Genomic DNA, 23,177 nt, shown 5'->3' with positions numbered 1-23,177 from the left:
TTGTATATGATGGCGACCTTGCCATGCTCCTAAATTATTTGTACTTGTACCTTCACCACTCATGTACAGTCTTCTACTTAATTTCTGTGTATCGCGGTATATAAATAACATTTTTATGTTATGGTTACTCACATGGTAAATCAGGGTGTAGTACCTTGATAACTTACTCCCTTCAGTGGCGTACCAAGGGTAGACGGGGGGTGTGGTCCTCCCCAGGTTTCAGGCAGAAAGGGTGTGCAGCGAGCAGTCTTGGACCCACAGCATACTGGAGCACAGCTGTCAGCTCTGTGATCCCCTGCCCCAGAACAGGAAGTTCACATCAGAGGGGCGGGTACCAGCAGAGCCAACACTGTGGCGTCCATGACTGCTCTCGGCACCTCTTTACTGCTTGGGTTGGGGGTGGTGTGCCTGGGAAAGGGAGGGCAATCTACCCTGGGTGGCAACCAAGTTGGGTACGTCACGGACCCCCTTAAAGACAAAGAGCAAATGCATGTGAGCTTATTACACAAGTCATTCACAAAACTCTCACATTTATCAGCAAGAGAATTTTCAGGTAATGCAGAAATGGGCTGCCTGGGTAGAGTGTTGACAATCCTATAAGAGAATAGAGCACACTTTTTACAGTGAAATGCTTGATGAAACTAAGAGTAAGGTGTATCTAAGTAATTCAGATGCCATCTTTATAGTTTGCACCGGATTGACATAGCAACTGACTTCAGCGCTGCAGACCAAATTTCTTTCGCTTGTGGGGTTTTTTTTTTCAGATCTGTACTCCCAGCAGGTAGGGTGAACCTTGAGGAAGTCAGCATCTCATGAAAATGGAAATGTAATCAGACAGTAATTCACTTACCAGGCCCCTTTTTTCCCATTATTTGTCCTGCAGGAGGTCTTTGATCGCCTCTATTTGATTTACACCATCGGCTATTCCATCTCTCTGGGGTCCTTGACAGTGGCTGTTCTTATTCTGGGATATTTCAGGTAAGAGGAGTTGCTTTTTATTGGGGGGGGGGGGGGGGTACTTTGTATCATTTCAAAGGCAGGTTTGAACTTACACAGTTTTGCCATTCAATCTCCATTGTAATGTACTTGGGTATTATTTGCGTGTGACATCATACCTTGGGTATTATTTGTGTATGACATCATACCTAACAGAGGTTTAAAATACTATTTCGCTACTCTGGAATACAGCCGTAAAGACTAGCGCTGGGTCTTAAATGTGGTAAGCACAAAAGAACTGCTTTGGATCTGTGTTTAAGTCAGCCGAAGCCTGTGAACATTGGGATCGATGTGTATGGCACGTGGGCCAGGTCAAGGTGCTGTGATGAAACAGGTAAAGCATACTCTGGTGTTGCTGGCAAAGGATGAAAAATTACGCTTCTGTTCCTGCAGACGCCTCCACTGCACTCGGAACTACATCCACATGCACCTGTTTGTCTCGTTCATGTTGAGGGCCATCAGCACCTTTGTGAAAGATGAAGTCCTGTACTCTGGTTCGTTACTGGAGGAGCATATGTTTCAAGAAGATATGAAATCTATTGCAGAGGCCCCGGAAGTAGATAAGTCACAGTTTGTGAGTAAGGACTATTTACACTCAACTTTATTTATTTCACTTATCTCTTTCTTTGGCTCGATGGAAACACCATGGGATATACTGAATTGTCACCACTATTTTATAAGTTCAGATATACTGAAGTAGTTATTTATTTATTTAGTTTTCTATACCGTTCTCCCAGGAGAGCTCAAAATGATTTACACAAGTTTATTCAGGTACTCAAGCATTTTCCCTGTGTGTTCTGGTGGACTCACAATCTATCTAATGTACCTGGGGCAATGGGGGGATTAAGTGACTTGCCCAAGGTCACTAGGAGCAGCGGGGGTTTGAACCCACGACCCCAGGGTGCTGAGGCTGTAGCTTTAACCACTGCGCCACACTCTCCCCTGAACACATTGCCACAAAAAAAATAAGCAAGTGCACTGCTCTGATAGCTGTGAAGAGACTAACCTATTACTCTTTCAAGGTTCAAGGTTTATGTATGGGTTATTGGAAGAAGAATTGCATTTTTATTACTGATTAAATAAAGGGGTGGGGGAAAATATTACTTTCAATTATATTTAAGTTCTAAGTGCTTTTCTTGATTTGTTATATGTTCAGCTTCATATGTAATGCACTGTTACTATTTGGAAAATCAATAAAGATGTTTAAAAAAAAAAAAATTCTTATACCGCTTAGCCCAAAATTCAAAGCAGTGTACAATAAAAATACATAATCAGCGTACATTAATGCAAAACAGAAGTTTAAAAACAAAATAAGTGGCATTACAGGGGATTGATTAGTAAAAACTAAAAACACGTACATCAGACGTACAAAAAATAGAAACAAGAGGGAACAAATGGGAAGAACTACAATTTATATAGGAAAGAACAATCGGGAAAAGGGTTAACTGAAAGCATCGATGAGAATTAGGCCCTCACGAGGGCAGTTATGTATCAAAAGCGTCTAAGAACAAGAAAGTTTTCCATTTTGCCTTAAAAGGACCTAGGGCTCCTTTTACTAAGGTGCGCTAGGGCTTTAACGCACGGAATAGCACGCGCTACATTGCTGCGCGCGCTAGACCTTAATGCCAGCATTGAGCTGGCGTTAGTTCTAGAAGCGTAGCGTGCGGTGTAGCATGCGGTCATTTCCTGCGTGCGCTAAAAAGGCTAGCGCACCTAAGTGAAAGGAGCTCCTAGTGTTGTTTCCATCTCGTTCATCTTGGGTTATCATAATGTCTTCGTGGGTGTCGCTAGATAATGCCTGACAGGTCGTTGTCCTCAAACTCTGCCTTCTCCCCACCTTCTAATCCCAGAAAATGCCAAAGAATTGCTAAGGACTTTACATTTATGGAACACAGGCAGTGATGTATTTCCAGGGAGGCAGACAAGAAAGGTCATTGGTCAATTGCCAGGGATGGGCTGTTGCTTGCAACAACACAGGAAATGTCGACGCCATATCCTATATAGTTTTATGTTGTTACTAACTGAGAATGAGCTGGAAAACATTAAATTTGGTGGAGTGTTTTTTTGGGGCAGATAATAGGTCACAATGTATGGAAATAGTAGACATTATCTGGTGGATTCTACGCTATTATATCCAAAACAGGAGTAAAATAAATGTATATTTCCAGGTTGATTTCAATAAATTCTCTTAATCCCAGAGCAATATATCTCGCTCTTCATCGTTCATTTCCCAAATCATAATTAAAAATAAATAACATGTTTAACGTATAAGAAATATCATATGTGAAATTATATAGGGCTCAGAAAATGGCTACTACCGTATTTTCACGCATATAACGCGCGCGTTATACGCGTTTTTACCTACCGCGCATACCCCTCGCGCATTATATGCGTGAGCGCGGTATACAAAAGTTTTAAAACATAGTTCCCACCCCCCGCCCGACGCCCGATTCACCCCCCCAGCAGGACCGCTCGCACCCCCATCCCGAACGACCGCTCGCACGCGCTCCCACCCGCACCCGCATCCACGATCGGAGCAAGAGGGAGCCCAAGCCCTCTTGCCCGGCCGACTCCCCGACGTCCGATACATCCCCCCCCCCCGGCAGGACCACTCGCACCCCCACCCCGAAGGACCGCCGACTTCCCGACAATATCGGGCCAGAAGGGAGCCCAAACCCTCCTGGCCACGGCGACCCCCTAACCCCACCCCGCACTACATTACGGGCAGGAGGGATCCCAGGCCCTCCTGCCCTCGACGCAAACCCCCCTCCCTCCAACGATCGCCCCCCCCAAGAACCTCCGACCGCCCCCCCAGCCGACCCGCGACCCCCCTGGCGACCCCCACGACCCCCCACCCCCCTTCCCCGTACCTTTGGTAGTTGGGCCAGAAGGGAGCCCAAACCCTCCTGGCCACGGCGACCCCCTAACCCCACCCCGCACTACATTACGGGCAGGAGGGATCCCAGGCCCTCCTGCCCTCGACGCAAACCCCCCTCCCCCCCAACGACCGCCCCCCCCCAAGAACCTCCGACCGCCCCCCAGCCGACCCGCGATCCCCCTGGCGACCCCCACGACCCCCCCACCCCCCTTCCCCGTACCTTTGGTAGTTGGCCGGACAGACGGGAGCCAAACCCGCCTGTCCGGCAGGCAGCCAACGAAGGAATGAGGCCGGATTGGCCCATCCATCCTAAAGCTCCGCCTACTGGTGGGACCTAAGGCGCGTGGGCCAATCAGAATAGGCCCTGGAGCCTTAGGTCCCACCTGGGGGCGCGGCCTGAGGCACATGGGCCCAACCCGACCATGTGCCTCAGGCCGCGCCCCCAGGTGGGACCTAAGGCTCCAGGGCCTATTCTGATTGGCCCACGCGCCTTAGGCCCCACCAGTAGGCGGAGCTTTAGGATGGATGGGCCAATCCGGCCTCATTCCTTCGTTGGCTGCCTGCCGGACAGGCGGGTTTGGCTCCCGTCTGTCCGGCCAACTACCAAAGGTACGGGGAAGGGGGGTGGGGGGGTCGTGGGGGTCGCCAGGGGGGTCGCGGGTCGGCTGGGTGGGCGGTCGGAGGTTCTTGGGGGGGGGGCGGTCGTTGGGGGGGAGGGGGGTTTGCGTCGAGGGCAGGAGGGCCTGGGATCCCTCCTGCCCGTAATGTAGTGCGGGGTGGGGTTAGGGGGTCGCCGTGGCCAGGAGGGTTTGGGCTCCCTTCTGGCCCAACTACCAAAGGTACGGGGAAGGGGGGTGGGGGGGTCGTGGGGGTCGTCAGGGGGATCGCGGGTCGGCTGGGGGGCGGTCGGAGGCTCTTGGGGGGGGGCGGTCGTTGGGGGGAGGGGGGTTTGCGTCGAGGGCAGGAGGGCCTGGGATCCCTCCTGCCCGTAATGTAGTGCGGGGTGGGGTTAGGGGGTCGCCGTGGCCAGGAGGATTTGGGCTCCCTCCTGGCCCGATATTGTTGGGGAGTCGGCGGTCCTTCGGGGGGAGGGATGTATCGGACGTCGGGGGGGGCATCAGGCTTTCAGGATGGGGACAGACCTTCAAGGGGGGACAGTGCACGGAAGTCAGGGGGGGTGAACGGAGAGTCGGGACAGCGCACGGAAAGTCAGGGCAGTGCACGGAAGTCAGGGGGGGGTGAACGGAGAGTCGGGACAGCGCACGGAAAGTCAGGGCAGTGCACGGAAGTCAGGGGGGGGTGAACGGAGAGTCGGGACAGCGCACGGAAAGTCAGGGCAGTGCACGGAAGTCAGGGGGGGGTGAACGGAGAGTCGGGACAGCGCACGGAGAGGCGGGGCAGTGCACGGAAGTCAGGGGGGTGAACGGAGAGTCGGGCAGCATGCGCGGTATAATCGTGAGCGCGTTATACCAAAGTTTTTGTGCTTATCATCGTGATTTCTGCGCGCTATACACGTGTGCGCGTTTTATACGGGTGCGTGTTATTTGCGTGAAAATACGGTAAGTATGTGCTCATTTCTCAACAAAACAGTGAAGGAGCTCCCATTTTCAATTGTCGCCCTAGTCCAGAGCACACTTCTAATCTCAGTTCCAGAATCATAACAAGAGAAGACTAAATGCACTTACCTGTTCCAACTATTTTCTTCCACTTCTCTTCATTTCATTAAAAGAGTCGCTTCCTTCACTGCAAATATATCAATCAAGCGTTCACCTCCGTGTCACCGTAAAAACCCACGGAGATCCCGGTGTTGCCGTAATCGGCTTCATCAGGGGAAAAATTGAGGGAATTCTCGTCACCCTCGCTTCAATAGGACACTCAAAGTCAGGTGTGCAAACTTGGGTCCCGATCACAGATCTCTAAACAAATTAACTAATTGGGTGCTAATGATCAGTAACTGGCATTAATTGACACTCAGTTTGAGATTCTGGACTGAAATGCAGTGGCGAGCTGAGTGAGCTTCACATGTAGTCTATGCAGTTGTTGGACATATGTCTTACATAGTTAGTGTGTTTATTGGACATACAAACTCCTAATGAAGGCATATGTTTCCGAAACATGGACCGTGTTGGGTCCTAATACACTTGAATCCAAATACACTTATTTTCCATCTCCTATGGTTTAGGAATTACCGGGCTTCTGAATATTGATTTTCTACACCTTCTTGCATCTCTGTAGCTGAGTAACAACTGCAAAGTAATTACTGAATTTCTCAATAAACTTACCGTACTTTCATCCAGATACAATTGTGGGTTGTTGTTTTTTTTGTTCCATTCTTCTGTCTCTACAACAACACCAAAATTCATCCTTTCCTCTCTGAGCACGCTACCCGAGCACTTGTTCACACTTTTGAAACCTCATGCTTAGATTACTGCAATCTACTTCTAACCGGTCTCCTGCTGTGCTGCCTCTCTCCTCTGCAATCTGGGCAAAACTCTGCTGCACATCTTATATTCTACCAACCTCACTACACTCATGTCACCCCTCTCCTTAAATCACTTCAACGGCTCTCTATCTGCCTTAGCTTAGAGTTAAAGCTCCAATTGCTGACCTACAAGTGTGTCCATTCTGTTGCCCCTCAATATCTCTCCTCTCTTCTCCCTCCTTATACACCTCCCAGAGAACTCCATTCCTCAGATAAGCTGCTCTTAGCTGTACCTTTCTCCTCCACTGCCAGTTCCAGACTTCGTTCCTTTCATCTAGCTGTCCCCTTTGCCTGGAATAAATTGCCTGAGTTTGTCCGCCATCCTCATTCCCTTACCTTGTTTAAAAGTAGACTGAAAACCCACCTTATTGATATAGCCTTCAATCCATATTCCTACTCCCCCACTGTCCACCAACCCAGCCAGCAGATTAACTATTCCCCTGAACTGTATCTATGACGTCTGGTAGCACTATAGAAATAATTCTTAGTAGTAGTCATTTTGAGTTACACAGTCTGGTTTCAGAACCAATTACAGCAGAGACACTACAGGGATCCCTCCTGGACACAGCTAGACAACACTTCAGCACAGGCAGAAAAATGCTGATTATGCAACTAGATCTCATCGCAGCTTTTGACCCGGTAGGCCATGACATCCTACTACAAATACTAGATTCAATAGGAATCACAGGTAAGGTACACACATGGTTTCAAGGATTCCTACAATCCAGGACTTACAGAGTAAAGTCAAAAAAAGAAAAATCAGAACCATGGTCCAACCCCTGCGGCGTACCCCAAGGATCACCTTTATCTCCCACACTCTTCAACCTCTACATTGCATCCCTCGGCACCTGCCTAGACAAATTCGGCCTAACCTCCTATAGCTATGCAGACAACATCACCATTCTCCTTCCTTTTGATCAACCAGTGCCCTTCATGACAGCCACATTACACAGAACACTAGAAACAGTAGCAACATGGATGAAAGAGCACAAACTGAAACTGAATCCTGACAAAACAAAATTCATCCTCCTCGAAAATAACAAAACCCCGACCATAACAAACCTAGTAATAAACTCAATCACATACCCCATTCAACCCACTCTAAAACTTCTGGGAATGCTGATAGACAGAGGCTGTACCATGCAGCCACAAATCAACAAAAGAATACAGAAACCATTTGCAGTCATGAGAAACCTAAGGCAAGTTCGAAAATTCTTCGTCAGAAAACAATTCCAGCTCGTGGTCAGTCCCTAGTCCTGGGTCTTCTAGACTACTGCAACATCCTCTATCTCCCCTGCCCCGCAACAATGATAAAATAACTACAAACAGTACAAAACACAGCCCTGAGACTAATCTATTCACTAAGAAATCACAACCACATCACCGAGGCATACCTCGATTCACATTGGCTCCCAATACAAGCAAGAATACTATTCAAATTCTACTGTCTACTATTTAAGACCATAAACGGAGACTGCCCAGCCTACTTGAACAACTGACTAATCCAAACAACCACAACCAGACACAGGAGAACCCACACTCCATTCACGCACCCTCCAATCAGAAACGTCAAATGAAAAAAAGTGTACGATGGCCTCCTGGCCACTCAAGCAGCAAAACTAGACTACCAGTTCTCCAATTTATTGATCATGACCCCAGACTAAAAAGGAGAAAAAAAAGATTGATTTGAATATAAACCGAGGGTTTACATTCAAGTGCCCTGCCTTGCCAGGCTCTGCTCCCAGCCCCCTTCCCTCCTTCCCCTGCCCTGCCAGGCTCTGCATCCATTCCCTATCCCTCACCAGAGTCTCTTCTAGGCCCGTCCTTCCTTCCTCCCTCCATGCCCTGCCAGGCTCTTCACCCAACCCCCCTCCCTTACTGCCCTGCTCTGCCAGGCTTTGCATCCAGCCCCTCTCCCTCCATTACCAGGGTCTCCATCAGGTCCCCCTTCCTCCCTCCCCTGCCAGGCTCTACTGCCATTTCAGATAGCAGCTCTGCATGGAACAAGAGTGTAGCATACCAGGGACCCAGGACATGGAATGGTCTTCCCCTCCACCTGTGACAATAAAACCTTTAGAAATAATCTTAAGACCCATCTTTTCTCCTTGGAGCCAACCCCCTGCTCTTTCCTCGTGTACAGTCCCTAAATCTTGTTGTAACCCTTTGAGTCTTCCAATTCTACATCCAATGTACATGTCCTGATCTTAAATCTTGTTGTAAAATGCAGTGAATCCTAGTGGAAAATTGCGGTATAGAAGAAAATGTATGGTATGGTATGGTTACCAAATGTCCGGGAAAATCTGGACATGTCCTCTTTTTAGAGGATTGACCGGGTACCCAGAGGGAATTCCATAACCTGGCAGTTTGGGTTTTTGGAAGGCCCCGAGCTGAGGTCCACATCTGGAGGGCCTCTACGCATGCACAGACATCGATATGATGTTGCACCGATGCCCGCGCATGCACAGAGGTCCTCCAGATGTTGCCCTGAGAAGGAAGAATGTTATGTTACATAAATGTGTGCAACTGTTTTATATATTAGACCGTCACCTGGATTCAAAGCCATTTTATCCACCCTTCCTTTCAACCTATTTCTCTGCCATTTGTCTCTTTCTCCACCTTCCTTCTCTCTTATTTCAGTTTGTCTTTCTTCTCCTATACTCTCTGCCCTTTTTAATCTAATCTAATCTCTAATCTAGTCTTCAATTTATATACCGGGTCATCTCCCAAAAGAGCTCAACTCGGTTCACTTGTAATTAAGACTAGAGTACATAAGAAAGAGAGCATAGAAGAAAAAAAAACCGGATTATTGTCAGTTCTTTTATACTATAGTTATGCCATTTAAGTTTTGTGTAAACAGCAGAGTTTTCAGGGCTTTACAAAATTGTTGTAGTTGGCCTATTAGTCTAATGAAGTCAGGAAGTCCATTCAACATCTCTACCAGCTTGAAGGCAAAAGATTGACTAAGCTTTCCTATACATTTAATACCCTTAAAAAAAGGGAAAGATAGTTTATATCTCTGTGTATTCCTCAAATGGCAAGATCTGAAGGGGTCCCAATTTAAGGGAACTAAAGATCATATATTCCATAGAGAAGCTTAAAGATAATGCATGCACATTTAAATTGAATCCTGAATGGACTGGAAGCCAGTGAAGCTTTCTCAACAAAGGAGAAACATGATCGTACTTTCGCTTCCTGAATATAAGCTTAGCTGCCGTATTTTGTAGCAGCTGAAGTCGTTTTAGACTGCCATGCTTAATGCCTAAATAGACTGAATTACAATAGTCTAGCTGGGCAAGCACTGTAGATTATAACAATACTGAAAAATGTTCTTGATGGAACAATGATCTAACTTTCCTCAACATACGTAGACTAAAAAAACAATTTTTGGCAAAGAATTTATCTGTTCATGAAATGAAAGTGATGAATCAAGGATAATACCCAATACTCTAGAGCAGGGATGTCAAAGTCCCTCCTCGAGGGCCGCAATCCAGTCGGGTTTTCAGGATTTCCCCAATGAATATGCATGAGATCTATTTGCAAGCACTGCTTTCATTGTATGCTAATAGATCTCATGCATATTCATTGGGGAAATCCTGAAAACCCGACTGGATTGCGGCCCTCGAGGACCGACTTTGACACCTGTGCTCTAGAGGAAAAATCTATGTGCAATGAGATACCTGTATTCAGTATAACAGAAGTAGGAAGTTTTTCTAATCTTGGTCCAACCCAAAGCAATTTGGTTTTAGCAGCGTTCAATTTCATTTGGATGGATAATGCCCACATTTGGAGTTTAGAAATACAGCAATCTCTACTAGAAGCTAAATTGCTGAGATCAGAATCGACTTCCAATAAGATAAAAAATATCATTTGCGTAAGTGAATATAGTCTCTGCTGGTGTGAGACAGAAGTTTTTCAGAGAAGTCATATATACATTGAACAGGATCAGTGACAAAGGCGAATCCTGTGGCACCCCACAGCCAGATCTCCACAAAGAGGAAGTCTCACCCTTCAAATGTACTTCATAAGATCGCAATGATAGAAATTTACTGAACTAGTTCAGAACTACTTGGTTTAGGCCTGTGTCTGATAGCATACGAATCAAGATGTCATGATGAACAACATCAAACATGGCAGACAAATCGAATTGCAGCAATACTCCACATTTATTTTGTGTTTGTAAATTTTGAATCTTTGAGATTAGTGAAAATAGGAGAGTCTCCGTACTAAAGTTTGGTCTATGTTGAAATGGTAATAAAATGGAAAATTTCTCCAAGTAGTTGGCTGGAAACAATTGATTCCATCATTTTTGTCAATAGAGGTATATTTGCAATTGGGCGATAATGGGAAGGAGCTGTAGGGTCCAGATCGGCACTTTTCAATAAAGGTGTCAGAATTATGTTCTCCATATTCAGCAAAAAATGACCATTTTCAAGAAAATGATTTAATAATAAAGTCAGCCGTGTAATAGCCTTTTTACCATTCTCATCATTCTCTCTCTGCTCCTTTTGTCCCTTTCAACAATCTCTCTGCCACTCATCTTACACAATCCTACATAATTTTCCCTGCTGTTTCTCCCAGCCTCTCATCCTACCTACTTTCAGCATCCCAATTTCTTTAATTCTCTTAGTAGATTTAGCTTCAACGGTCTTTGTTCCCACTAAAAACACCCTTTTACGATGGTCCTGCAAATGTTCTCCAGACTTTCTTATCTGATTTACACTTTCTTGGCATGGAGAAGAGATAAGTTTCCACATTGGTTTCATGTATTAAAATTAAATATGATACTGCCTTAACTCCTGTAGAAAGAAAAAAAATTATTTCTAGTGTGGAAGGACGTTTTCTTAACAATGGTTCTCTTTTCCTCTTTGCAGTGATAGAGATGATTATCAAGTTATGTTAAAATTTGATATTCCGCTTATCATGCTTCTAAGCGGTTCACATATATAAAAATATAAAATCGGGTAACGCAGACTATGACAAAAGATGCACTGTAATAAGAGGGAGAAGGAGGGAGAACTACATATCAAATAGGATTGAGAGCCACTGAAGGGTCGTACAATGGGGGGGGGGGGGAGTCCCATCTGTTAGTTGAGGGTGAAAGAGAGTTAATAAGTTAAAGATCAAAGACATCTCTGAATAAAAACATTTTTAAACTAAACCTTAAGCTTATATACCGTATCTTCTCTATAAGAATAGAGCTCGATATGGTTTACAGTAAATTTAAAAAAAATAATAAAAATACAATAGGGATAGGGATAATATAGAAGGAAATGAAGATCACAATTTTGAAACAAGCCAAGTTTTTACGGAATGATTGGAGAGAACCCAGATCACGCAACAGGACAGGAAAATTATTCCACAACTCAGTAATTTTGAGAAGAAGAGCCTTCCCTAGTTTTCCAGTATAGATGACGCCTTTCAGCATAGGAAAGGATAATTTAACTTTTTAAGTTGGTCTGGTAATCTCAGATCTTGTGGAATTCCAAAATAGAGGAAGGAAAAATGCCATACAGGATCTTAAATGTGAAGCAAGCACATAGGAAATAGACTCTAGAAATATTTTTTAGTTTTGTTTTGAAACATTCTCATATTGTTTCTTCTTGTAAGTCTGTGGGCATTGCATTCCAGAGTGTGAGGGGGGGGGGGGGGGGCTATGACCAAGAAGTTTCTAGCTCGGTTATGCACTTAGATATGTGATGATCCTTGTGGGCTGAGTAACATTCAGATGTTCCATGGATCTAGGAATACGGAATAGCTCACTTAGGGCTCCTTTTACTAAGGTGCGCTAGCGGTTTTAGCGCACGTTACATTGCCCCGCGTGCTACACGCTAACGCCTCCATAGAGTTTGCGTTAGTATTTTTCATTTAGCGCGCGCTAATCTTTAACGCGCGCTAAAAACGCTAGCACACCTTAGTAGAAGGAGCCCTTAATCGGAGTGTTCCAACTCCCATTTCAAAGGTGAGAACACTTTAGGATGAGTTGAGAAAGCAAAGATAACTCATGTGTTTCTCCTTATGTAGACCTAGGCCACCGGCCACAGGTGTATGGAGACAATTGCATATCACATCGCAATCGAGTTTACTCATGTATGTCTCTGCCGTTCTGTTTTTTCTTTAGGTAGGCTGCAAGATAGCTGTCACCTTCTTCCTCTATTTTCTGGCCACCAACTACTACTGGATTCTAGTAGAAGGTCTCTACCTCCATAGCCTCATCTTTATGGCATTTTTCTCAGACAAAAAGTATCTCTGGGGATTCACATTATTTGGATGGGGTAAGTACACTGCTTTGTTCGTTTCCTGTTACAGTTTAAGAATGATATCTTTATAGTCACATTTTAAATTTGCCAGCATAAAAGAGTTAACCTTGAGTAACACAAGCTGTGTGTGTGCATCACTAGTTTGACTGTTGTAACTCTATTCTGATCAATAGTCAACCAGTGGTGGACAGCTTTTTCTTGAAAACTCATCACTGCTGGCTAATTTAGACCCAGATGTTGCGTCCCAGACCTTTTCCGGGTATTTATTGACTTACGAGTGCATTCACTCTGCAGTTCCTCAGTATCTCTTCTCTCTTATTGTTCATTATACTCCTCCCTGGGAGCTCCGTTCATTGGGAAAGTCTCTCTTATCTGTACCCTTATTCTCTGCTTCTACCTCCAGACTCCATCCCTTCTATCTTGCTGCATCGTATGCCTGGGACAGACTGTCTGGATCAGTACACTAAGCTCCGCTCTAGCAGTTTTCAAATCCAGGCTAAGGGGCTCATTTTCAAAAGACAAAAACATCCAAAAAAACCCAGCATAAACTGGCACTTGGACGTTTTAATTGCCAAAACATCCAAGTGCCAATTTTTGAAACAATGTTTTACATGTATTGCAGGGTATTCACCCTCCAGGATGCCTAAATGTTAAGGGGGCATGTAAGAGGCTTGGCTTGGTGGGATTTGGGAAGGTTTAGCACTCGGACGTCTAGCAGGGATAATCAAAGCTTTTTCAAGATGTCCGAGACATTATTTAGATGTGATGAGTTAGACCTGTTTTAAAAGCAAATAAGGGCCGAAAAGGTATTAAAACTGACTAGATGACTGCTGGAGGGAGTAAGAAATGACCCCTCCATACTCCCACAGTGATCACTAACTCTTTCCCACCCCTCAAAGATATAAATGAAACAGTACATTCCTGTCTCTAGAACAGCAGCCTCTGGTATGGGAAAGCCTAGTGTCAGAGTTGCACACAGGTGACTTAAGTAGCCTGGTGGGTGGGCCAGTGAACCATAGAGAGGATGATCCAGGCCCATAAGCCACTGTAACCACTACATTCATGGTGGAAAGTGTGAGGCCATCAAAACCTACTGTACTGCCATTCAGGTGACACATGCAGCCATAAGAGCCATTAGGGTGATAGACAGTTGGGTATAGTAGATTTGGGGGGAGTTTTGGAGGGCTCACCGTACACTAAAAGGGGTTTCTGGTGAAATATGTATCTGGCAGTCTTTAGTGCTTCCTAAGGTGCCTCACTGCCCCTGTTGAGATGTCTGCGAAGCCAGTCCATTAAGATGCTGACCCCGCCCACGTCCAAATGGGCTTGATTTGGACATTTTGAACATGGACGTTTTTTGCAATTAAATATGGTCAAAAAAGTTACACATCCCAAGGGCCAAGACATCAAAATAGGTCATTTTGGAAAAAAGAAAAATTGGACGTCTAGCGTTTTCAAAATGGATGTCCCTTCCCCCCCTCCCCATTATTTGGACGTCTTGTGGGATACATCCAAAGTCACTTAGACGTACTATTGAAAATGCCCCCTCCACAAGCCCACTTTTTCGCGGCTGCTTTTAACTCCTTACCCCCTACTCACTTGTAAAGTACCCTTGTCTGTTTCATCACTTCCTCTGTGAGAAATTTCCTAACCCCTATTTCTCATTAGTCTGTTTTAATTAGATTGTAAGCTCTATTGAGCAGGAAGTGTCTCTTACATTTTTAATGTACAACACTGCGTATGTCTAGCAGCATTATAGAAATGATAAGTAGTATTAGTATTGCCATGAAATATCTAGGTCTTTGGTGGTTCCAAGAGTTATATGGATACAACTGATATTCAGTGCCATATTTGCATAGTTTATTACATGCAGTTGGCTCAGGCTTCTGTGCGGACCTACATTGCCAGTTAGCTACGTGGGTACAGGCGATGGATTTTGCCGGTGCCCATGTAACACCTGGCTCTTCCCCTACTCCACCCTTGTACAGCCCCGGCACCAACTGGTAAGCATGGCACGGGATAACGGAAGGGGTTGCTGTGACGGGGGGTTGGGAAGCAGCGGAGAGGGAGGGGGAGGGCAGAAAAGAGGGCAGGGAAAGGGTGCCATCACCCCGGGAGCTTCTCACTATGCCACTGCCTTGGATCATCATGCTGCTAAGCTAAGGCCTGATGTTCATGACTCTCTCAAGATGCTTGCAAGGAGCATTAGTGATAATCAAACAATTCTTACGTTTTTTAATTTCCTGCCACGCAGACTGATTAATTGTTGTTTGGACCACTCGTGACTAGAAATTAGCCATTTATCTTGGAGGTGCATTTAGCGTTGTTTCGAGAGGGGGGGGAAAGGAGGGAATGAAGAACTTATGTGCACGACGGAAGAGCGGGACTTGGGTGTGATTGTACGTGAAGATCTTAAGGTGGCCAAACAGGTTGAAAAGGTGACGGCGAAAGCTAGAGGGATGCTAGGTTGCATAGGGAGAGGTATGGCCAGCAGGAAAAAGGAGGTATTGATGGCCCTGTATAAGACTCTGGTGAGACCTCATTTAGAATATTGTGTACAATTCTGGAGGCCCCCACCTTCAAAAAGATAAAAAGGATGGAGTCGGTCCAGAGGAAGCCTACTAAAATGGTGTGTGGTCTTCATGATAAGGCGTATGGGGACAGACTTAAAGATCTCAATCTGTATACTTTGGAAGAAAGATGGGAGAGGGGAGATATAATAGAGACATTTAAATTTAAATGTGCATGAGTCGAGTCTCTTTCATTTGAAAGGAAACTTTGCAATGAGAGGGCATAGGATGAAGTTAAAGGGTGATAGGCTCCGGAGTAATCTGAGGAAATACTTTTTCACAGAAAGGGTGGTAGATGCATGAAATAGTCTCCTGGAAGTGGTGGTGAAGACAGATAGCGTGTCTGAATTCAAGAGGGCCTGGGATAGGCGCGTGGGATCTCTCAGAGAGAGGGAGAGAAAAGAGAAAATGGTTACTGCGGATGGGCAGAGTAGATGTGCCATTTGGCCTTCATCTGCCGTCATGTTTCTATGTTTCTAGATAGTGCCGATATTAACCAACATTTAGTCAAAGTTGTGCAGCTAATTCTGGTTGATGCGCTAAAGTCAAATGGATACATGCAGTATACACCTTGCTTTTGCTACTGGCTGCCCAGGTAGGAAGCAGCTTTATAGAGGACATAACTCTTGCTCTAATACTGGCTGCATCCACTTACAACAAATGTTGATGGAATTAACATCCACGAAAGAGTCTGACATTTTATTTTAACTCTGATACCCTGTTCCAAACAAAAACATTTGAACCTTAAAAAAAGGAGTAAAAGAATTGAAAGAAAAATGCCCTGAGATGTGTTTAAGCAAAGGGAAAATCAGAACTTTCAATGTGCAATTACAATTCTAAGCTTAAAATGAGTTGCAAATCAAATGCATTAGGTATAATTTACGTTAGAGTCTGAGGGGAAGAGAGGAAGGGGGAGTGAATTGCTTAAGGTCAGAAAAAGTATCAGTGGAAAAGGCAGGATTTGGGCTGTGAGGTCTCTGCCCACCCACTCTAACAGGCAGATTAAATGACCCTGGAATTCTATTCGGGGGGTTTTCAAAACCCCCAGCATAAATCGGAACTTGCAAGATCATCGAAATGTTGATTTTCAAAACCGTCTTTCTGGACATCTTGCGAGGCCTCCTAGCTGAGGGCGTCCAAAACTAAAGGGCGGCATGTTGGAGTCGGGTTTTGGGCAGGCTTAGACTTGGATGTCCTGAAGTAATAATTGAACCTTTCCCAAGACGTCCTGGATAGAACTTGGACCAGGGCTGCCCAAGTCTGGTCCTCTGGATCTACTGGCAGGCCGGGTTTTCAGGATATCCACAATGAATATGCATGAGAAAGACTTGCCTGCACTGCCTTCTTGGTATGCAAATCTCTCTCATGCATGTTCATTGTGGATATCCTGAAAACCCGGCCTGCCTGTAGGTCTCGAGGATCGGACTTGGGCAGCCCTGACTTAGACATTATGAGTTAGACTTGTTTTAAAAGCGTCTAAGTGCCAGAATGGTACCCAAACTGACCTAATGACCACTGGAGGGATTACGCTATGACCTCCTCCACACTCCCGCAGTGGTCACTGACCCCCTTCCAATCCCCAAAAAATCATAATGAAAAAGTACATACCTGTCTGTAGAATAGTAGCACCTAGTATGGCAAATTCTAGTAGAGCATCACACAGGTGTCTTAAGCGGGCTAGTGAGTGGGCTAGTCAGCTATAGAGAGGAGGACCCAGACCCATAAGCCACTAACCACTATATTTATAGTTGAAAGTGTGGTCCCACCAAACTCCTACTATACTGCCATATAGGTGGTACCTCCAGCCAAAGGGCTATTGGGGTGGTAGACCGGTGGGTATAGTAGAATTGGGGGGAGTTTTGGAGGGCTCGCCATACATTAGAAGGGGGTTTTGGTGAGATATATTTCTGGCACCCTTTATGTGAAGCTCACAGCAGTGCCCTCTAAGGTGCCACGCTGCTCTATTGGCATGTCTGTGTGGCCAGTCTATTACAATGCTGGCCCCCTCCCATGCCCAAATGGGCTGGCTTTTTTTTTTTTTTTTTTTAATTAAAAAATCTTTATTCATTTTCAAATCAAAACAAGTGCACAAAAATACATCATACAAGTAATTCCAACATAGCACTATAATATCTAACACAAAATCTAATAGTGTAATAATCCCCACCCTTCATCACATTTTCAACTAAAATAGAATATACTCATGTTATATAACATATCTTATAAAATTACTCCCCAAGTTCACCCTCCCCCTTGAGTGTGCTAAATACAGCTAAGAAAGAAAAGGAAAAGAACTGATGACTATTCATCGCAATACTTTGCCAATGGCCCCCATATCTTTACAAAGTTATTATATGTCCCTTTTTGTATCGATATTGCTCTTTCCATCTTAAAAATATGGCATCATGAATTCCACCAGAATGGGCCGACTTTTAACATTTTGAACGTGGGCATTTTTTGTGGTTGAAAATGGTGAACAAAGTTGGACGTCCTAAGGTTGGATGTCCGCGCAGCCAAGACATTTATGTAGGCAATAAAAAAAAAAGAAAAAAAAAAGTACATCTTGCGGTGTTTCTGGTTGTGCAAATGGCTGTTTCTCCGCCTACGACTTTGGACCTCTTGCGGGATACGTCCAAAGTCAGACTTAGGGCTCCTTTTACAAAGGTGCGCTAGCGTTTTTAGCGCACGCACCGGATTAGCACGCGCTACCTGAAAAACTACACTTCCCCCTCCCCATTCGCGGTTCCTGCACGCGCGGTTTCATATAATCGCAATTTTTTTTCTGGGGAGGGGGAAAATTAAAAAAAACAGTCTTCATGTAAAAAAAAAATCCCATCTTTTTTTCCTCCCTGCCGCCTTCCCGGCCTTACCTGGTGGTCTAGAGGGCTTTCGGGGCAGGAGTGATCTTCCTATGCTCCTGCCCTGTGCAGATCGCCATGAGGAAATAGCTGCTGTGAGTTCCCGTAGTCTCTCGAGACTACGTCGGGAACTCCCTACAGCCATTTCCTGATGGCGATCTGCACGGGGCAGGAGCGTAGGAAGATCGCTCCTGCCCTGAAAGCCCTCTAGACCACCAGGTAAGGCCGGGAAGACGGCAGGGAGGTGGGGGTGGGTCAGAGCCAGATAATTGCGGTTTTTCGGCATTCGCGGTCCGGCTCTGCCTGTATCCCCCGCAAATGACGAGGGAGAAGTATACCACCTGCTCAAGAGGAGGCGGTAGTGGCTAGCGCGTGCAGAATTTTAGCGCTCGCTATTCTGCACATTAAGGCCCTAACGCACCTTTGTAAAAGGAACCCTTATATTTAATGCCCCTCTATGTCTTCCAGCATTTTCCATGCTTCATAAATACAGCATGCTATCTAACCTAGATTTGCTCATCGAATAACTTGAAGGTCCATGATCTGTTTTATGAACTGTAAATAAACAAGGGGCATCCATGTCAAAAATCACAAGACTTTCTCAGGAGCGACTGAGGTCTTCAAAGTTTTGGTTTATCTGTATATGCATATTTGTTGTCTGATGAAGGGGGGTAATTTTATAAGCCATTGCTCATGTGTGCAAACCGTGTTAACAGGTGGAAAAGGGCTCTTATAAAAATTGTCCAGGGGCATAAAACGTGCTCAGACCCAAAGTTCATATGGACTTATACGTGAATCACACACAGGTATTTCCTGGTGGTAACAGTCTGGGCAGAATGGAAGCGCAGTCGAGAAACGCACACATTAAAATACTGAAAAGCATGTAGAATGGTGTCAGGTCAAAAGCACGCCGGGACAAAGGCGCGCCCAGACAATTGAGCACAGCGCGTGCCGCCGCGCCGCTCTAAATTACTGTTTTTAGTGCTCCGATAATAATAATAATAATAATAGAGATTGCGCCGCGTTGTGGGGGCGTTGGGGGTGTGGGGGGTTGTAACCCCCCACATGTTACTGAAAACTTCACTTTTTCCCTGTTTTTAGGGAAAAAGTTCAGTTTACAGTAAAATGTGGAGGGTTACAACCCCCCAAACCCCCCATAACGCCGGCGCGATGTCTATTAAGTAAACTGGGGGGGTTCCCCAACAAAAACCCCCGTCGGAGCACCTAAAAACTGTAATTTAGAGCGGCGCGGTGGCGCTCGCTGCGCTCAATTGTCAGCACGCGCTTTTGTCTTTCGCGCCGTTGTCTATGAACCATGTAGAATACCCACACAAACGGGCACCATTTCTACAGCAGGTGTAAATGTGTGGGCACAAATGTGCACGCTGTCGGGGCTGATTCTGGATGCCTAATTTATAAAAGCACCTAAGTGCTTACACTATTTTTTAAAACAGATTTTCAAAAGGCCTTGTTTTAGATTTTTTATTTTTTTTTTGCTTTAGGTAGCCCCCCCCCCTCCCAATATCTCACTTCACTTATCTCCCCCTATGCTTCCCCCACCCATAAACTCTGTTTATCGGATAAGTCTCTCATATCTCATCCCTTCTCCTCCACTGCCAACTCCAGACCCCATCCCTTCTTTCTTGCCGCGCCGTATACCTGGAACAGGCTGCCTGAATCAACATGTCATGCTCCCTCTCTAGCAGCATTCAAATCCAAGCTTTAAGCCCACTTTTTTGAAGCCGCTTTTAACTCTTTAACTCCCATTCACTGTAAGATACCTATATACCCATTGTATCATTTCCTCTACCAGAATCTCCCCAACCCTGAGATGTCCAAATTAGATTGTAAGCTCTTCTGAGCAGGGACCATCTATTGTATATTAAATGTGCAACGCTGTGTAAGCCTTTCAGTGCTATAGAAATGATAAATAGTAGCAGTAGTAGGTACCCTCTTATAAAATTACCCTCTAAGTGTTGTAGGCCTTTTTTTTCTGTCCTTGCCTCCTGTTGCCTCTTCCTTCTCCTTTCACTGATGTGGCTAAAGAACATGAGTTTCAGCGTCAGTTGCACTGAGGAGTTTCAGCCTCATCCAGATGAGTGGCAATGCCTGACCTTATAGGACCTGCATTGTACACACTGTGCATATTGTTTGGGCATGCACAGCGCATACAATGTGGATGCTATAGAAGTCAAATCCAGCATCAGTACCCAGCAGAACTCTGCCCGTAGACTGCCGACAGGGCGGTGAAGGCGAAAGGCTGGAGAAGGCACAGACCAGCAAATTGCTCGAAAGGCTTTGCCGCTTTGCTTGCCTGTCCTGTTGACCGAGGAGATCTTGATGGCAACCGCAAGGTCATGCACGGGCTGACCCTCGAGACCGAGTCGCCTGAGGATTCAGCTCAGAAGAGACGTTAAAAAAAATACTAAACTGTGGCAGATCAGAGGCAGTGCTGTGCGCTGCGGTGAGGGGAGATCTCATTTTGATTCGGCCGCCTCATTTTGGGACTGTGAATGCTATAAAGGCAATGCTCAGATCACTTTACTATCTCCCACCTTTCCTAATGCGTAGCGCGGGTTTTAGCGCTGGCAGCGGCGGTAACTGCTCCGAGGCTCATAGGATTCCTATGAGCGTCGGAGCTAATACCTCCGTGGCCGACGATAAAAGAGCCTAATGCAATTTCATAAAAGGGAGGGGTTAATTAGTAGAATACCTACACAGTGACTTAGGGGTCCTTTTTTTTTAAGGTGCACTAACCAATTTTAGCGCGCGCTAAATGCTAAGATGCCCATAGGAATATAATGGATGCCTTAGCATTTAGTGCTCGCTAAATCGGTTAGTGCACCTTAATAAAAGGACCCCTTCGTTTCAGAGAACTGAACTTCTGTGCTACACTAGGGAGTTGCTGAGGTAACATTTCCCAAATATAAGGTGGCTGTGAAAGATATTAGGGTAGTGCATTTGTTAGTTTGCAGTTGATTTATTAGATGGCCTTAAATTTAATGCATACTACTTTATATAGATGTAATATGAATTAACCTATACGGTAACATCTTAACTAGTTTTAATTCATGCTAATTTATTTTTTGAAATAAGAGTAGATGGTCATGGATTTGAAACACCACCTTTTTGCAATACAACCAAAGTGGTTTTATACCTATTACATGGATGCGCTTTTGGGGCTCTAATCACGGATGCCTAACTAGCCCCCCTCCCTCCCATGAGCATCGGAAAAGCACAGAGCATTCATCGCTGGCCGGTGCTAAAAACCACTTGTGCGGTTTTGTAAAAAGAGATTGGGGAAGGGGGGGGGGGGAGAATGGAATGAAACTTAATTGATTTTCAATAGGTTAAATGGCTTGGTAATTGACCATGCCATTGAAAACTGGTCCTTGCTTGAATAGTCAGAGCAAGCAAGAACCAAAATTACCATAAATGTACGACACAACTCAGTCTGGACTCTATAACAGACTCTTAAGAGGCAAAGCAGCTCCATCTAGAACAGGGGTGTCAAACCCAATCATATAAGGGGCCAAAATCTAAAACATAGGCTAAGTCATGGGCCAAATTTTTTTATTACGCTACTTAGGGGACTTTTTATTAACCCTTTCAGGACCAAGGGACATATTTGTCCCATAACTTTAAAATCCTATAAATTTTGATTGGGATAGTCTACAGTTCTAAATTTGATATGTACGGATTCCATATGATACTGCCTTTATGTAAACAAACTGGTTCCGACATTCATTCATTAGCGTCGTTGCTAGATTGACGAGAAGATTCACTTGCCACACTGTCCATAAGCCAGAAGTGTGATTTTTTTAAATAAAAATAATGATATTTCACAAAAAAAATCAATTTTTTGGCATCTGCAAGCCCTTTTTACCATAAAAATGTCGTCAAAACCACAAAAATTGGCCTACGATCCTTATGGTCCTGAAAGGGTTAAGGTACGCTAACCGATTTAGCACGCGCTAAATGTGCACCGTAAAAATATTTTTTCCTCTCTCTTTTAGGTCCTAGTTCACACTTGCTGTCTAACACCAGCTCTATTCATAAACTACAAAGATCTAGCTGCAGTTCTCGGCTTTCTGTGGTTATTCATTTTGCCGTTTGTCTGCTACCTTTCTTGCGTCCCTAAAATGGTGCCATCCTATTTCCCAGTGGGCCTTTATAGCTTTCAGGACACCCACCACCATACCATAACTATAATTCAACCTGCAATTTTCTTGTATATACATACGCCATTTTTAGCTTGTTGTGCTTTGGCTTGTGAAGGAACCCGTGATTCCCAACAGCTGATCATAAATGTATTATATTAGTCCAATAAAAATCTATCCTCCCACAATATGTTTTGGAAACCTTTATTTCTAAGATTTCTTATTGTAATAATCATTTTGTGTGTGAGAGCGAGAATGCATGCTGGAGATTGCCTCTCTGATCCTTATGGACCCTTATGGACCTGGATTAAAAGTTGTAGAAAGGATACAAATTGAGTTAGCATTAAGTTTGTACTATGGATAGGCAATGTTGGCATCTTTCATGTTAGATAGATCATTCAGGTCAGGACATGCTCAGTTCGGCTTGTATTTTACAAAAGGCTGTGCTGAAAACGAAGCCTTTTGTAAAATACTGAGAGGTCAGCTCTGGTAACTACATATGTATTTGCTAAGGTGCCTAGCAGAAAGAACAATTTACCTATAGTTAAAACCAACACCTTCTTATGAGGCTTTTAACCAGTAAGTGCCAGAATGTACATGGATATGTGCCTATTTTGTAATCTGAGAGTGCTATAGAAATATTAATAAATAGTAGTAGTATCTATTAACATGTTCAAATGGAACCAATTAAGGAGAGGTACAAAATAGTGCTTTCTTCTACTGCTCCCTTCTTCAGTGATCTAAGGGCTAGATGCACAAAGCACAGTCGTTAAGATCGTGTAAGTCGCTGTTGGCCGACTCTGGAATAGCGATTGATGTACCAACAAGTCTCCGTGCAAATTATTTGCACGGAGATTCGCCCTAATCCCGTCCGATCAGTCGCTGTGAGAGCGACCAACACATGCACAGAGGAAGCCCAAATAGCTGCATGGCAGGGGATGCGCCAAAACAGCCTCCTGCCACTCAGCTGTTGAGA

At 44.9% G+C, this 23,177-nt stretch overlaps 1 protein-coding gene across 1 annotated transcript in view; it reads left to right on the top strand.

The window, feature by feature from the left end:
* Positions 1-23,177, top strand: part of PTH1R (parathyroid hormone 1 receptor) — a 388,901-nt gene that overhangs the window by 299,283 nt on the left and 66,441 nt on the right. Inside the window, exons 5-7 of the mRNA XM_033931838.1 lie at positions 884-978; positions 1,390-1,570; positions 12,475-12,628. Of these exons, the coding sequence (XP_033787729.1) occupies positions 884-978; positions 1,390-1,570; positions 12,475-12,628 (430 nt within the window). The remainder of the gene's footprint in view (positions 1-883; positions 979-1,389; positions 1,571-12,474; positions 12,629-23,177) is intronic.

This window comes from Geotrypetes seraphini, chromosome 2 (genome assembly GCF_902459505.1).
Source record: "Geotrypetes seraphini chromosome 2, aGeoSer1.1, whole genome shotgun sequence".
Classification (NCBI taxonomy): Eukaryota; Metazoa; Chordata; class Amphibia; order Gymnophiona; family Dermophiidae; genus Geotrypetes; species Geotrypetes seraphini.
This window is presented reverse-complemented; position numbering and strand designations above follow the sequence as displayed.